The following is a 16090-nucleotide window of genomic DNA, read 5'->3' on the forward strand; positions in this document are numbered from 1 at the left end:
CCCGTAACCTCAGAGCTTCAGTTTCTTATTCTGTAAGGTTGTTGTGGGGATCTGATCGTCTCTGTAAAGCCCTCTGCAGCCCTTAAAGCCCTCTATAAATGCCAGCTATCCTTCCAGAAGAGGCCACAGAGCTGGGTTTTCCCATTCAGCCCCAACCAGCACCCAAGGCTGGGCCAGCCACTATGATTCCTGACCAAAGAGTTATTGCTGACAAAACGTCACGTCATTCAAAGCCTGTTTTCCCCCTTATTCTTAATTCTTCTTTTAAAAACAAAGAAAGAACAGTAAAATATGCACAACATAGCGGCTCTATACAAGAGATCCTTCTGCCTGAACGCTGTGGCAGACAGTAGGGGAAGGAGGCTGGGGGGATTAGGCCCATGGTGGCTGGGTACTTTCTTAGGGAGCAGATGGTCCCCCAGGTTGAGAGGCTGAGCTGCCACCTCTAGGCAGTGGGGAGGAGAGACCGAGCAGGATCTCAGGTTTCTTAACCAGAGATGGGGGTTGGGGGTGGGGGGAGAGGTAGGAAAGATGCCTCTTGAACTGGCCCTTCAGAGGAGCAGAGCCAGCCCTAAGAGGTCAGCAAAGATTTGGAAATAACCATTCAAGCTAGAAGGGAAAGCCCTGAGCCTGACCCCAACCTGGTACATGCCCTCCTCACTCTGACCTCAACACAATGCCCAGGCAGGATGAGAGCCCTGGCTTTAACCAAGTCGGGTTCTAAACCCTCAGGCCCAAAAAGCTCTTCCTCTAACGAGCACCTCTTCCATCACCAAGGCCCGAGCATCCCCATCAACACCGTGGGTCCCTTAGAGCAGGGAAAAGGGGAGGTCCAAACCTGGGCTGATCTCCAGAAGGGCCCTGGAAGGCCAGGGCGTATGCCCAAAGAAGTTCTCTGTCAGAAACACACCCGTACACACACCAACTCCCACTAGCTCTTCTGGGTCAGGAGCTGGCTAGATTCTTCTCTCAATGGAAGAGACGTCAAGAAATCCCTCAAGACACAGCCCCCTCTATTTCTACTCCCCACAAAGCAGCCACCTGTAGTCCCCACCCAAGGCCTATTCTGTGTAGTCCTCAGGTCTGAAAGGGCAAGGCTTTCTGGGAGGTCTTAGCCACCCAATCTCCCTGTGTTTAGCAGCATGGGGAGACCTGCCCCAAATAGGTTGCCTCAAGTCCAGCCAGCTCTGGCTTTTATATACAACAGGCCCCCTCCTCTGCTCGTCCTCAGAAGACTCAAGCCTCCAGGGGCAATGGGCTTCCTTCCCACTTGCCCTCCACTTACACTTGGCTTTTTTCTCCTCTTCACTTTGGCCAGCTCTCTCCTAGACTTCTGCCAGGCCTCTGCCCTCTACTCCATGATCCCTATACCCTTCACCTGGCTTTTGCCCTCTCCCAATCTCCTACCCCCTTTCTGTCATGGTTCTTTTCCTACTCGGCTTCATCTCCTCTCCTACAAGCAAAGGCTTCCCACACACTCCCACGCCATCTGATTGGCACGGAGACACCAGGCCCGCTGCAGACATCCTGTATCGGCTGGCATTCTCCCTGACTTCTGGTCATCCATCCGCCTTGCCTCCCCTTCCCTCCCAGGGGATCCTGGGAAGTGGTTATGCCCGCCCACAGCTAGTATGGCCAAGACAGGGAGAAGGTAATCAGATTTGGGGCTCAATGCCTGCAAGTGGGGTTAGGGCTAGTCGTGGCGAGGAAGGAGCTAGGGAGTTTGGAGGTGAAGCCCCCACTCCTGCTGGACCTCAAAGCCTTTCTGGGGCAAGGGGAGGTGGAGGCCCAGGGAGAGAGGGCTCAGGCGTTGATGGCCTTCCAGCGCTCACTGTCAGTGCTGTTGATGCTGCCCACGGGGCAGGGCATGGAGGCCACATCGTCCAAATAGGCGGCCGTATCGATCTGAGTGTTGGAGTAACAGCCCACGGGCACATCCAGTCCCTCCCGGCGGGCCACGGCATAGGGGTGGGGCAGGTGCACATCGGGCTCCTCAGCCTCATCCACTTGGCATTTGTATGAGAACAGGATTTTGGGCTCCGCCCTGAAGGAGGAAGACATAACACCGCTGTTGGTGGGAGACAGGGAATGGCACCACCCTCGGGCAGGCCTCCTCTCACTCCCTCAGAATGTGCCAACACCAGTGCCTTCCTTCATTTAATCCCCAAAATGAATGGGAAGGGGTATAAGACATTCTCACAAAGGGCAAGGAGTGTTCCACATGGGATAGGAAGGATGTGGAATGGAGAGACTTATTGTGGGAGGGGAAAGGCCATCCCTGCCCAGCTAGAGGAAAGGCCAGCCTGGAGGGAGAGAGGGCAGTGTCCATACTGGACTGACAGAGACACTGAACAATGCAGAGATCCCATGTCCAAAACCAAGGACTGACCTTCATCAAATCCCCTACGTTTTGTACCCCCCCACCACAGCATGAGACCCCCATCCAAATGGCCATCATCAGGGCCCCCTATACCACCCTCCAAAGACAGACCCCCCCACACACACATACACTTCCCTACACCAGTCTTTCCCAATTACTCAAGATGAAGAAGCTGCTTTTCCCACATGTGGCCACAGGGTGGCAGCCACACCCCTAGATAAAGACCCTCCCTTTCCGCTGCAGGGCTTGGGGAGCTTCTCTGTAAACATCCCCCACCCTCGACCTGTGGGGTTCCTGCGGGGCTGGATCACTTACCCAAAGAAGCCCTTGAGGAAGGCCACATAGATGAGGGGGGCAAAGAAGCTGAAGTAGAGGAAGGTGGTCACATCCACACAGCTGGGAGATGGGAGAGGCGGGGGTGGGGTCAGGCGTGAGGCTCATGACCTCAGCTGTCCCCCACCCCCCTTGGACATTCCAAAGAGCTGTCCCCATTCCACCCTTGTCCCCAGCCCCCTCCCTCTGTCCTTCCCTCCCTGCCTCCTACCTACCAGAGGCCCTCGATAATGTCCACACAGAGCAGGGCACTGCCCAGGCCCTGCACCAGGTTCAGCAGGGCCAGAATCGCAGCGTAAATATAGAAGCTCCTCCGGGCTGCAGGGAGTGAGAGCAGAGAGAGTAAAAGCCTGCCCTGCCCTGCCCCACCCGTCCACCAAGGCTGGAGGGAGAGCGTTAACCCCACTCCAGGGGTCCTGGTTTGTGCGGGAAGAGTGGAGCCGAGGCCTTCATGGGAGGGCCGGGTTCTCCACTGAACTCCTCTGGTGACCCTGGGCAAATGAACTGACCCCCTCTGGGCCCTGGCTAGGGACAAACCAGATGTGACCCTACACACCTGGTGGGGTGCTTAGCTTCCCTCCTGGGTTCTCCCGAGTCTGTGCGTTGCATCCTCCTGCTCCCGGGAGGTGAGGTAATGCCGGCCTCCGGCACCCTGGTAATTCTGACTGCCCGTGCCCAACCTCGTTAAGGCCCTAACCTCAACGACCCCCCATTTCCCTTCCTTCACACGACAGTCCCCCCACCCCCGCCTGCTCACATGGCAGCGAGATCCGGTCTTTCAGAGGCATCTTTGGGAGGATAACCACCAGGGCGTAGACCTAGGGACACAAAGCAAGTGGGGATTGGGTGGTCTAAAGTGTGGGAAGTTCTGCAGCCATCACCCAAGCTTCCAGTCCGAAGAGATCTGGGTTCAAGTCCCAGCTCCAACACTAACTAGCCATGTGACCCTGGGTCAGTCACTTGACTTCTGTGAGCCTCAGTTTCCCTCACCCAGAAAATGGCGATAATAATTTTTGCATTAAACCTCAAGATGTCTGTGAGCAGAGGGAAAAAGCAAGTGGCAGATGGGAAAGGAGCCTCCCTCAGCCCTTACAGAGCGCCCACCCCACCCTCATCTCTGCCACCCTTACCAGGAAGAAGAAACAGGAGCTGGCGAGCCAGAAGTGGCGGCCACCATGCCCATAGATATTGAAGTCATCGGCGGAGAGGTGGGAATCCGGGTACAGGATCTCCAAGGTCCCCTGGGGGGCAAGAGCAGAGGAGGCTCACTTCCTGCCCAGACCTTGCAGTGCAAAGGCCTCCTCCCTCATCTGCCTCTCCTGACTTCCTGCCAAACTCATGCGGCTGAAGCACAGCAGGGGTCAGGTCACACGTAGGGTCACGGACTCCTGAGCTGGCCGGGGGTGGGGGTGGTGGGGAAGAGAAAGGGAGGCCCTTCTCAGACGGGCGGCTGCAAGCCAAGCCAGCCCAAGCACACAACAACTCCAGTGTCTATGGTGCTGCAAGGCTGACAAAGCTCTTTACATCTCACTGGACACGAGGCCTGGCTGAAGGAACTGGGGAGGTCAGCCGAAAAGGCACCTCCCATGAAAGAGAGAGCAGACTCACTCTTAGACTGGCCGTGTGTGTTTACGTGTCAGTGTGTGTGCCTGTGTGTCTGTAACATGTATGTACAAGTGCGTACGTGTGCAGATGCATGTGTGCCCGTGTGTCTTGGCTCCCAAGCAGAGTGGGTCCCCAGCCACACCGCAGCCAAGCATTCAGCCCTGCCAGGCACAGGCTAGGCCCCACTCAGGAGGCAGGCGCTGCCTTCCACGAAGGCAAACAGTCTCCCGTCCGACCCTTCTTTGGGGCTGCCGAGGCTGCCTGTGATGTTCTAAAGGAGAGTTTGGGGAAAGACGTTGGATGTTATAAACTAGCTTCACTGCCCACTAATCCTCTTTCCCTGACCGGGATAGTTGGTCCTAGATTTACTGGGGACGTGCTTTTCCACCTCTCCCCATCAGAGACGTTTCATTGCGCTGGACACAGGAATCAGGAGCCCTCAGCTTGGGTCTCTGCCATACATTTATTTATTCCATTTAACCTCAATAAGTCCTTCCCTTCCTCTGGGACTCAGTTTCTCCTTCTGTAAAAGGAGGGTGCTGGACCACTTGATTGTTGAGGTCTCACATCCTGGGGAGAGGGGCGGTTATTAATGGCTCTCAGCTCTGCCTTTCTTTTTGAAATAAGGGGACAAATGGGATAACACGGGAAAAAAAGAAGCCTAAGATACAGAAAGTCTGTCAGACACCACAATCCATCCTAAAAGCCTAGACTAATATTTTTGTCCTTTGTGGCTACAAACACTTAATGTGAACAGTTTGAGGTGTTTTGTTTTTTACATCTGAAAGAAATTCCACTACTTTTGGTACCACTGTACAGATACGTGAGACAACATGCATATTTCACATCAAACGTGGGTTTCCATTTAAACTGTAAAACTCTGTAAGTCTCTAAATATAGGAATTAATAATTGTGTAAGTTTTAGAAACTGCAGCCCAGTGGGCAACCCTGCCATAAAGGCAGTAAATACCTCTAGTTCCAGTCAAACTAACCTGCAAGCTGCTCCATATATACATACACATACATACATACACACATATATATATGAAACATTCCTTCTCCCACCACCACGCCTTTGTCCAAATGGTCCCCTCCTCTCCACTGTATCAGATCGTCCTTAGCTTTCTTCAGAGCCCAGTTCAGGCTCTCCTTCCTACAGGATGCCTTTCCTGATACCCTTAGATGGTATTCTTCATCTCTCAAAATTACTTTGTATATATTCTGTATTTATTTACCACATTTGCCCTATTTACTTGTATTCTCCTTGATACCCAGTAGAATATATCCTACTCAAAGGCAGGACCTATTTCATTTTGGTCCTTGGCCTCAGGTTGCCTTGTGTTTAATAAATGCTTATTGCATTGAACAATGTCATTCTTTTCATCTCTGCCCTCCCCACACAGGGGCCCACTCTCCCCTTTACCTGAGTGGCTGAGTAGGCCAGGGACAGAACTGTGGTGATGGCCAAGACTCGTTTGATGCTGGATTTACTCTCCAGGTGACCTGGAAGACGACCCAAGTGGCCAGTGAGGGCCACCTCTAGAGAGCCGAGCCCACATGGGGCGGGAAGACCCCCTTGTGAGCCTCCAGCCCCCTCCCCCAGAAAACTGCTCTCCCTCCCCTCCCTTATAGCCCAGTGTCCTCAGTTTAGTCCATACCAAAGGCCAGGCCCAGAATGATCACACTCAATTCAATATCCAGAAGGAAAAAGCGAGTGATTTCCCACAGTATCTGAAAAACACAGAAAGTCAAGGGAAATAAACAGGCCCCAGGGTACTTAATCCTCTACCACTCTGTGCTCTCTTGTCCCAATGCCAGACACATCCAAATTTCCCTCCCCTCCCCTCCCCCAGCTGGCTTCTCTTCCCCCACCTACTAGTCCCAACTCCCTTCACCATACACACACACACACACACACACACACACACACACACACACACACACTCTCTCTCTCTCTCTCTTCCCCCCCAACCCCCATCTCTGTCTCCCCAGCCTTAACAGCTCCACTCCTCCAGACCAGTGACGAGGCCCAAACAGGTGGGTTCTTCTTCCATGCCCAGACTTACCTTATCGGCCACCGTGGCTGCATCTGAAGTGCTGACTGTCATGGAGACCACAGCCCGGGCTATACCCACCAGGGCCACCACAAACACCTGTTGGGAAGGCCATCATGATTAGGGCTTAGGGGCACTCCTCCTAGGCTTCATCTGACTAAAGCCTCCAGGAGCCACCCTGGCTATCTGCAGAGGATGAAGCGTGTGGCCAAGCAGCAGTGGGCAGCTCAGAACTGTACCAGACCGGTCACTTTCTCTCTCCCTCCCCTACCCATCCCTACCCCGTACCCCACTACTGCTCAGCCTAGGTACAGAGGGAGATAAAACCAGCACTGCCAAGTGAGCAGGCTGGACAGACAGGCTGGACAGACGGGTACACAGGAAACATGATAACCACTCTAGGCAAACAAGTACATCCAAGAGGACGCCCGTCTGAAAGTTGCTGGGCTGAATGGCGCTGCGGGGGACAAGTCCAGAAAGGCATCATGGCAGGGTGATTTCTAAGGAGCTATTCAAAGGTAGGTCATGATTCAGTAGAGAGAAAAGCCCTAACAAAGCACAAGCACAGTCCCATCAAGGAGCAAAGTCCCACCACCAAATCTGCCACAAGAAAGGAAAAGGCAGGCAATGTGGTACACTGGAAACCGTGTTAGCTGTATTTGGAGTCAGAAGGCCTGTGTTCAAATCCCGACTCCGCCGCCTGTGTAACTTGTGGAAAGTCACTTTACCTCTCTGGGACTCAGTTTCCCCATATGTAAAATGAGAGTGATGAACTAGATGGCCTCTACAGTCCCTTCTAGCTCTCACCTTAGGACCCTATGGACCAAAGATGGAAGAACCCAGCAGACAGCCCAGGGGCTAGGACTCCTCTGTTGTGTCTGGTGACACGGCCACTAGCAGCTCACACTTACTAATGCAGGTAACTGTGTAAAATGCTCTCACGTGCACTCATCTGACACAAGTCAAGTCAAGGCCAGGGAGTAGTAGAAAACAAGCTGTGCTAGGAATCCCAAGGAGATCCAGGGTCTGGAGGTCTAGGAGTCACTCTGTGCCCTGCTGAGTGCTGGGGGGCAGGGGAGCACGGACACAAAGCAAAAGATTTCCTCTCTGTCCTACCACAGGCGCACGCACACACACACACACACACAACCATATTGTAAGACAGTGCGGTAAAGTAGAAAGAGCACTGATCTGGGCATCAGGGATCTTGGACTCCAGTCCCAACCAATCCTGTCTAATCCTATCTCTGCCACTCGCTTACTACGTGACCTTGGGTAAATCATTTCCTGTCTCCAGATGTGTTTCCTCATCGGCAAAATGAGGAAATAACCCCTGTCCTTTTTACCTCATGGGCTTGCTGTGAAGTTCAAGATAATTCAAGATAATTTATTAAGTGCCTACAATGTGCTACGCTGGAGACAGGAAGATGAAAAGTTACATAGTCCTGACTCTGAAGAAGCTTATGGGGAAGTATGACATTCATTATGAATACAAGGAGCAAGTCATGTTACCTCTCTGAACCTTGGTTTTCTTGGCTGGAAAATGGGAATACTACTACTTGCCCCACCATGCTCAGGCTGTTGTGAGGAAGGCACTTTGGAAACCTTAACGTACTAGAGAAACAGGAATTACTACCAGAGATGGCACCATTGTGGCCAAGCCTCTGATCCCCACACCAAGCTAGGGCTGCAAACAACTTGGTATTTGTTTGAAAGCCTGGTTAGACTGACTTTTAAGAATTCCTAAGGCCCTCTGGACCCAGCAAAGCGACGCTGTGCCCCATGAGGCTGTGTGATACAATGAACACAATCAGAAAGACTTGTATTCAAATCATGTATCAAACACTTACTAGCTATGTAAACCTGGGAGTCATTTAATTCTTCTAAACCTCAGTTTCCTCAACTGTAACTTTTAAGGTACCTTCCAGCTCTATGAATCTATCTATAAACCTATGATCTTATTCTAAGCACACTTACCCACATGCTCCAGCAGTTTAGTGAGCATGGGCTAATCTCAGGATAATCCAATTTCTGTCCAAGTGAATTAGGAAATGGAAATCCTAGGGGAAGAGGATGCCTGGGATCTAGAAGTTCTGGAAGGAGAGGTGATTTGTGCTGAAGACCAAAATGGGGAAGGCTAGAAATTGATTCAAGAGTTAGCTGCCAAATACTTAGCCCTAGCTCATCCCAATGGCACCAATAGCTCACACAATAATGATTCTATAAAATTGTGGTACATGAATGCAGTGGAATAACACTGCACCAAAAGATAGCTAGAAAGATAGAAAGGCAGACAGAGAGAATTTATTGAGTGCTTGCTATGTGCCAATCCTAAGAAAAGATGAATCTGAAGATAACAGAAAAACATAAGGAAACATATTAACGGATGCAGAGTGAAGTAAGCGAGGCCAGAACAATATACATGACAAGAGTGTAAACATCCACCCCAAATTAAAATTGAATGCTAATTATCAATACCAAGCATGGATCTGAAAAAGGGCTGAGAAAATGCACCTCCTTCCCTTATTTGCTGAGATGGGGAACTCCGGGCGTGGAACACCACCAGGACCACCTGGCTCAGTTGATGTGTTGATTAGTTTTGCTTAACTGCCTTCCTCTCCTTTTTTATGCTTTGTTATGAGGGTTATCTTTACAAAGGGACTCCTCTCTGGGTAGAGGGACAGAGAGGAAAATCGTGGGAAATGAAGGTAACTACAAAAACAAAAGATGTCCAAAAACTTTTTTTTAAAAAAATTCTTCAACAGCACCGGTGATTTCATGTGCCACAGTTCATAAACCTCTCACCCAGTGAGGAGGGAGTGCCAATATTGATCTTACTGAGAATGAAACTTTAGTTCTGCACTTAGCACAGTGCCTGGAACATAGTACATACTTATTTAAATGTTTATTGAATTGAAGTCCTTCTACCAAGGTCCTAGGGTGAGGAAGGGCTGAGGATGGGACTCACGCCCAGCTCTTCTGACACCAAATTCTGCATCTTCTCTGGCGTGCTTGTACGTGGGTGTGAAGTCCAGCTGAGCAGCCACCTCCCATGCTTGCTCCCAGCCTCAGATTGCTATTTCCTCCTGTTCCCGAGTTTACGGATGCAGGAAACAACCATTTCTTAAGCACTTACTACGTGCCAGATATTGTGCTATGGAGCTTAACAAATATTATCTCAATTGATCCTCACCTGGGAGGTAACTGCTATTATGATGCCCATTTTACAGTTGAGGAAACTGAGGCAAACAGAGATTTTTTTTTTTTTTTTTTAAGTGACTTGCCCAGGATCACACAGCTAACGTCTGAGGCTGCATCTGAACTCAGGTCTTCCTGACTCCAAATCCAGTATTCTATCCACTGGGCCATGTAGCTGCCACCAAGAGACCGGAATGAAATATGGCCTTAACTCCCCCTCCAGCTCCTCTTGGCATCAATCCTCCAAAAGAATGCCATCAGAACAGTTAAGAGGTCTCAGACTACACAGCCTTGGCCCCTACCAAAAGTCTAACTCAGGGTCCTGGATCATCCTTCCATCCTTCCTCTCTCTAGTCTTTAAAATACAACAGCAGGACAAGAAGGGGTATAGAGTGTTCGACGGGAGCAACCTGCAGGCGTGTGTATAATGATGTGGGCTCCCAGAGGAATACATGCCAAGTTTAGAGGCCTCTCATTTCCAAGGTTTAGTGAGGCCCCTAAGGACTGCCTGCTCGTCTAGTCCCCGGACACCCACAGCTGTGAAACTGCCCAGACAAAACATACAAGCAGTGGTAGAGGGGGAGTGTAAAGGGAACGAGCACTTATTAAGTGCCTACTACGTACCAGGCGCTGTGCCAGGTGCTTTACAAACACTATCTCCTTGGATCCTAGAGGGAAGAGATCCAGAGAGGGGTCTGAGCAAAGGAATTCTCCTGGGATTGGCAGGGAGGTCAGATCTCTCTGGTTCTCAATTTCCTCAACTACAAAATGAGATAGCTGGTCTGGATGGGCCAGAAGGCCCCTTCTGTGCTCCTCTGGCAGTGTTGGTGGGGGTAGGAAGAGCATCCCAGGACTCACCAGGATGTAGAAAGTGGTAAAGATGGGGCTGGAGGTGACGCGCATCTTGGCCCGAGCCGACGGCAGCTTCCAGAGCAGGAAGGCAAGGAACAGCACGTTGGGGATTAGCAGCGCGAGGTCCCAGTACCGCACCCTGAGCCACACGCCGAGACTCGGTTAGGGAGGCCCGGCCTATTTCCCCCACCTCTCCCCGCCTCCCGACCTAGGCCATGGCTCCCACCTGCCCCACCCCTGCCCGCTGCAGAGCCAACGCTCAGGCCCCTTTCCATGCAGGTCACCCACCAACTTAGGTTGGATCCCCCAACACACACTCAGAGCTTCTCTCATTCAGCTCAGCACAGACCCAGACTTGGCTGCACACACACACAGAAGCACACAGACTCAAGCTTGCCCTCCCCTCCCTACGCACACACAGCAAGGCCCATCCTCCCTCTACTCCTCAACCAAGATCCCGCGGAGAGAGCTAAGCTCTGGCCTCCTCCAACCCTAGACCTCCAGGAAGAGGGGCCCAACAGGTGTCCCCCCTTCTGGTGAGGTCCATCTCAGTCTGAACAACTGCAGTGGTTCAGGAAGGTGTGGCCAGTGGACAAGCCTGGCCCCTGCTACTACTCACCACCCCACATGACCGCGGGGGTAGGGCTACGCAGGATATCCCTGTCTTCCAGGGGCACGGAGACCCCCCTTCCCCACCTCTGGCCCACTCTACTCACCGGGAGGTGCCAATGTCTTCATAGAGGAGAAGTAAGCACCGGTGCGGGATGGTGATGTTGGGCAGGGAGGATGGGGCTAAGGTGGCATTGCTACTGTCCCAGTCCACCATCTTGCCTTGACTCTAGCCCTGAAGAGAGACCAAGAGGGGAGGAGATTAGCCACAGAAATGGGGGACGAAAGCTTCATCCGACACACATACTCTCTCTGTAATTCCTTTTATTACTACATTGGATCACGCCTGTCCCACTAGCGGACTCCAAGAGGGAACAAGTATTCCTTTTCACCTTAGGCGAGAGGCTCATCTGGAAAATGCCAAGCACTGAGGTGGAAGTGGGCAGGTGACGTTGAGGAGGCAACACAGTGTGGCAGAAAGCCCTGGACTTGAAGTCAGAGGGTCAGAGTTCAAATCCTGACTAACTGTACCACCTAGGAGGCCTTAGGCCAGTCACCTCCCTGGGCGGGCCACAGTTTTCTTCTTCGTAAAATGAGGTTGTTGGACTGGCCTCAAAAGCTCCTTACAGTTGTAAATCACACGATCCTGACTGAAGACAGAGGAAATGCTGGGCAGGATTGCAAAAGCAGAGAGACTGAGGAGAATGAAAGACATTTCAGGTAATGATGGGGCCCGAAAGAATGGAGGGAGCAAAGGCAAGGAGACAGGAATGAGGAGAGCGGGCTCAAGTTCAAATCCAGCCTCAGACACTTACTAGCTGTGTGACCCTGGGCAAGTCACTTAACCTTGTTTGCCTCGCTTTCCTCACCCGCAAAATGGGGATAATAATAGCACCTACCTCCCAGCATTGTGAGGATAAAATGAAATGTTTATGAAGTGCTTTGCAAACCTTAAAGTGCTGTATCAATGCTAGTTACTATTATTAAGAGGAGATGAAGAGACAGCAGGGACGGGGGACTCAAGAGAGTAAAGGGGCTGGAAGCCAGAGGAAGTATGCACTTCATACCAACAGTATGTGAGCCACAGAGAGGTCAAGGAGCATGAGAAGAGAACAATGGCCACCAGTCTGGCTGCTATGATATGAATGGTGATGAGGGAGGGCCCCCAGGAGGGCAGGGCCCTGCCCGAAGGCCTGGCAGCCTGCCCAATCAGGGGCTGTCCCCCACAGGGGCACCATCACTGCCTCATGGGAGAAGAGCTTGGCTGCTCTGCATCACGTCAGACGCAAAAACTGGCCCCATGACAGCTTAGCTTGTCCGGGTGTAGTATGGACCACAGGGAAGGCCCCAGCCTGCCCTGGACCCCTGGTTTACATTCATCTGCTCATTACAGGTTTTCTCAAATTCAACATCCACTGGGTGCTCCTTTCCTGCTCTATGAAAATGCCTGGAGATGTGAAAATGCAACCTTGACCAGGAATAACCTGTGTGGCCTTGAGGGGGAGCTGTTATGCCAAGAAAAAGACCTGATTTTCAGCTACTCTGGAACAGGTAACAACTTACATTTAGCCTGGTTAGCAAGGGAAACCAAACAAATTCATGAGAGTTATACCTTTCAAGGAACAAGGATATGCTCTCACCCAAACATTCGAGAGGAAAAAAATGGAAAAGTCAAACTTTTAAAGTCATTATTGACCCACTGGCAGATGGGACATCATTAAAAACCACCCCACTGGATCCCAGGGCAATGTGTATGAAGAATTAAAACTAGAACGGGGGGAAAGGATCCTCTCTCTTATCTCCCCCAACAAAGTCAAATAATTTTAGTAGGAAAAAAATTTCTCTAAATGGAAGGAGAGCTGAGAAAAGAAAACGAAAGGCCCCAGGCCCCCAGAATGCAATCACGCAGGGGAAAATGAGCCATAGAAAACTGCCAGAAGGGACTTTCAAGATCATCTATTCCAAACTTACAGTTTGCAAAACTCCCGGTCCAATCAGATTAAAATGCAATTGGGAAATGTTTAATAAAATAAATAAAAGATACAACAAAATGTAGATAATGTGAATTTGTGGTTCTCTAAATGTCCATGGAGTCTGCAGGGGTCAGCTTCAACACCACTGATCTAATCCAAACCCTTCATTTTATAGATGGGGAAACTGAGACCCACAGAAATGACATGACTTGCCCAAGGTCAAATAACAAGATTGTATCAGTCAAGATTAGAATCTGGATCTCCTGAAGCCCTGTCCAGGACACCAGAATACCACAAGGCCTCCCATGACTCAAAGGGAATTTGAAAAGCTCCTTGCATGAATTCCAGGTCAGGGTAAGGCTGGGGTATCTTCAAATACTCCACTTGGGAGCACTTCATGGACTCAGAAACTGATCATGGGATTTAGTCAGAGAACCAGGACTCAAGTACAGTCTTGGGTCACCTGGAGCAAGCCCTCTAACCCCCCTGGGCCTCAATTTTCTAATCAGTAAAACACACAAAAGCCAAAATGATTTCTGAGGTCTCGGCTAGTTCCAGCTCTCTAGATTTCCTCTCTTTTCCCTCAACTCCAATCTAATTCATTTATTAAGTGCCAACTTAGTACAACTAAGATTCCAGGGATAAAAGACCAAAAGGAAAACAGTTCTTGCCCTCAAGGAGCTTACATTCCAGGGGGGAGGGAAATACAAGTAGCAAACAGCTAAGTATGTCCGTAACAAATAAAGGAGGGAGAGAGCTCCTTCCACTAAGGGGCTCAGGCAAGGCCTAGAAGGAAGTGAAGGACCATTTGGAGTTGAGGAGGGAGTGCATCCAGGCACGGGACAAAGGCAGAGAGGTGGGAGATGGAGGTCAGAGGGACAGTAACATCCCCTAGGTCTAGGCAGCTGAAGCCAGACGTCAAGGCCTCGAAAAGCCAGGCGGAAGCATTTGTATTTACTCTTACACTGTGAGCAAAATAGTTGGTCAGGCTCGTGCTAGATTCCCAGACCACTGTCCACTGTCCACGTGTAAGACTGCTCTCTCTCAGGGTCTCTCGTTAAAAGGGAACCGTGTGAGAGTCTTTATCTGTCGTACTCAATAGAGACTGAGGTTCTGGGCCTTAATTCGAAAAGCCAGCGAGCTGACTGATGTTCCTCCCTCGTGGGCACAGTGAGCCATGCACTGGAGTGAGTCAGGTGACCGGCGCTGGAATCCTGCCTGGCAGCTGCTATCTCTTGGCCATATCACTCAGTGTCCCTCCTCGGTCCCGTCAGTGTCATCTGTAAAATGGGGACATGAATCCTTGTATCACCAGCCTCACAGGGTTTTGTGAACTTTTAAGGTCTATACAAAGGAGAGCTACTCTTTTCACTAAAGTCCCCTCTTTATATCTCTCATTGCCATATGTAGGTAATACTGGGTTCCAGATGCCAATGGAGGACAAGCTAGAAAACATGGACCCCTGGGGCAGAAACTGTGTGTTGTGCCTTAGGACCATGAGGCAGCTAGGTGGCACAGTGGGCAGAGCGCTGGACCTGCAATCAGGAAGACCTGAATTCAAATCTGGCCTCAGACGCTGAGCAAGTCACCACCCCTATTTGTCTCGGTGTCCCCATCTGTAAAAATGGGCATAATAATAGCACCTACCTCCTCCCAGGGCCTTTGTGATTATCAAATGATATATTTATAAAGTGCTTTGCAAACCTGAATGCACTCTATAAATGCTAGCTATTATAATTATTCTAGCTAAATTAGAGGGTGAGGGGACCAAGTAATTAATTTTTTCCGCCACACCAAACCATGAACACCGCCTGCTGAGACGCGGAGGTGTTACAATCAACATCAGTAAATGGAACATTTGCAGGGTTACAGATGCCTAAGGTATTTAAGTATCAATATCAACTCAAGGGGAAAAACATCTATCCAAGACAAATTCTGGGGCTTTTTAATTGTGTGACTCTCTACTCAACACTCAAATGCCCTTGGCCAAGTCACCTAACCCCTGTGGGCCTGGCTGTGGGCATCAGGGAGGTGGAGGAAGGTTTTTATCAGGTCTAGGGAACTCCGGCCCCAAGGTCCAAGTGCTGGGCTCCATCTCTGGCACCCTCTGCAAAGGGCTGAGGGCTGGAATCCCCACTCACACACTGGGGAGGGAGAAAGGGGACTGAGGCACAGAAGAGAAGAGGGTATAAAGCGAGGAGGGACTTTCTTCAATCACTCCCTGCTAGGCACCACAGGCCAGCATGTTCCAAGTGGCCTTTCAGAGGCAGAAGGGACCTGTTTATCTGCTGTTTATCTCTCTGGCCCAAGCCCTTCATCTTACAGATGACCAGCTGAGGCCTAGAGAGTTGTGACTTGTCCAAGGTCTCACTGACAGTAAGCAGCAGGGGCAGGATTTACTCAACAAGCATTTATTAGGTACCTACTAGATGGCACTCACGGATAAAACAAAACAAGTCCAGACTTCAAAGAGGTCCTGAGTGGAGGGAAGATGGCATGTACACATGTAAACAAATACAAAACACAGTAAACATGAAGCAATGGGGTGGGCTTAGATGGGGAGAGACATCACTCAATCAAGAAAGGCCCCCTGGAGGGGGGGACGCTTGAGCTGATCCTTAAAGGAAGCTAAGAATGCTAAGAGGCCGAGGCAAGGAGGGAGGCCACTGCAGATGGGCATGGGCGGTGGGGACAGAGGAAAGTCACTAACAGTCAAGAAGAACAATGATAACCCTGGAGCTTGTCCTAGCTTCCCACCGGCCTGCTGAATGGCCTCCCTGACCTCAGTTTCCCCTCTCCCATCTAGCATGGGAATACTGTGTACTTGAAGGGCTTCCGGGCAGAGCTGGCCTGGAGAGATCACCTGTCCGACCCCAGGTATGCCCAACCACGCCCAATAAAAGCTCAGAAATGAACTGGCTCAGGGCACAGCAGAGTCACCACGCACACCTAATTAGGCCTTCCAGTACCATCTTCCCTCTGGGGGAAAGGCTCAGCACTGACCTCCAGCAAACAACCAGGAGTCAAACCTCCGCCATCTCCAACTTTCCCCCCCCCCCCCCCCCCCCCCCCCCCCCCCCCCCCCCC

The 16090-nt window shown here is 51.0% G+C and overlaps 1 protein-coding gene across 4 annotated transcripts in view; it reads right to left on the reverse strand.

Moving 5' to 3' along the window:
• Positions 1-223: 223 nt before the first annotated feature.
• TPRA1 (transmembrane protein adipocyte associated 1) overlaps positions 224-16090 on the reverse strand; it is a 24258-nt gene continuing 8391 nt past the window's right edge. For 2 of the 4 annotated variants that reach the window (XM_027863833.1, XM_027863834.1), the window contains exons 2-11: positions 11138-11265; positions 10428-10560; positions 6385-6471; positions 5977-6049; positions 5742-5821; positions 3844-3954; positions 3471-3531; positions 2929-3031; positions 2696-2776; positions 224-2044 (exon numbers count right to left, since the gene is read on the reverse strand). In XM_027863833.1, the coding sequence (XP_027719634.1) occupies positions 1804-2044; positions 2696-2776; positions 2929-3031; positions 3471-3531; positions 3844-3954; positions 5742-5821; positions 5977-6049; positions 6385-6471; positions 10428-10560; positions 11138-11247 (1080 nt within the window). In that variant the 5' untranslated portion in view covers positions 11248-11265 and the 3' untranslated portion in view covers positions 224-1803. Of the gene's footprint in view, positions 2045-2695; positions 2777-2928; positions 3032-3470; positions 3532-3843; positions 3955-5741; positions 5822-5976; positions 6050-6384; positions 6472-10193; positions 10238-10427; positions 10561-11137; positions 11266-16090 lie in introns of those variants that run through there. The other 2 variants (XM_027863835.1, XM_027863836.1) reach the window with 2 other exon arrangements.

Source organism: Vombatus ursinus, unplaced genomic scaffold (assembly GCF_900497805.2).
Source record: "Vombatus ursinus unplaced genomic scaffold, bare-nosed wombat genome assembly UNPS02014773.1, whole genome shotgun sequence".
NCBI classification, from domain to species: Eukaryota; Metazoa; Chordata; class Mammalia; order Diprotodontia; family Vombatidae; genus Vombatus; species Vombatus ursinus.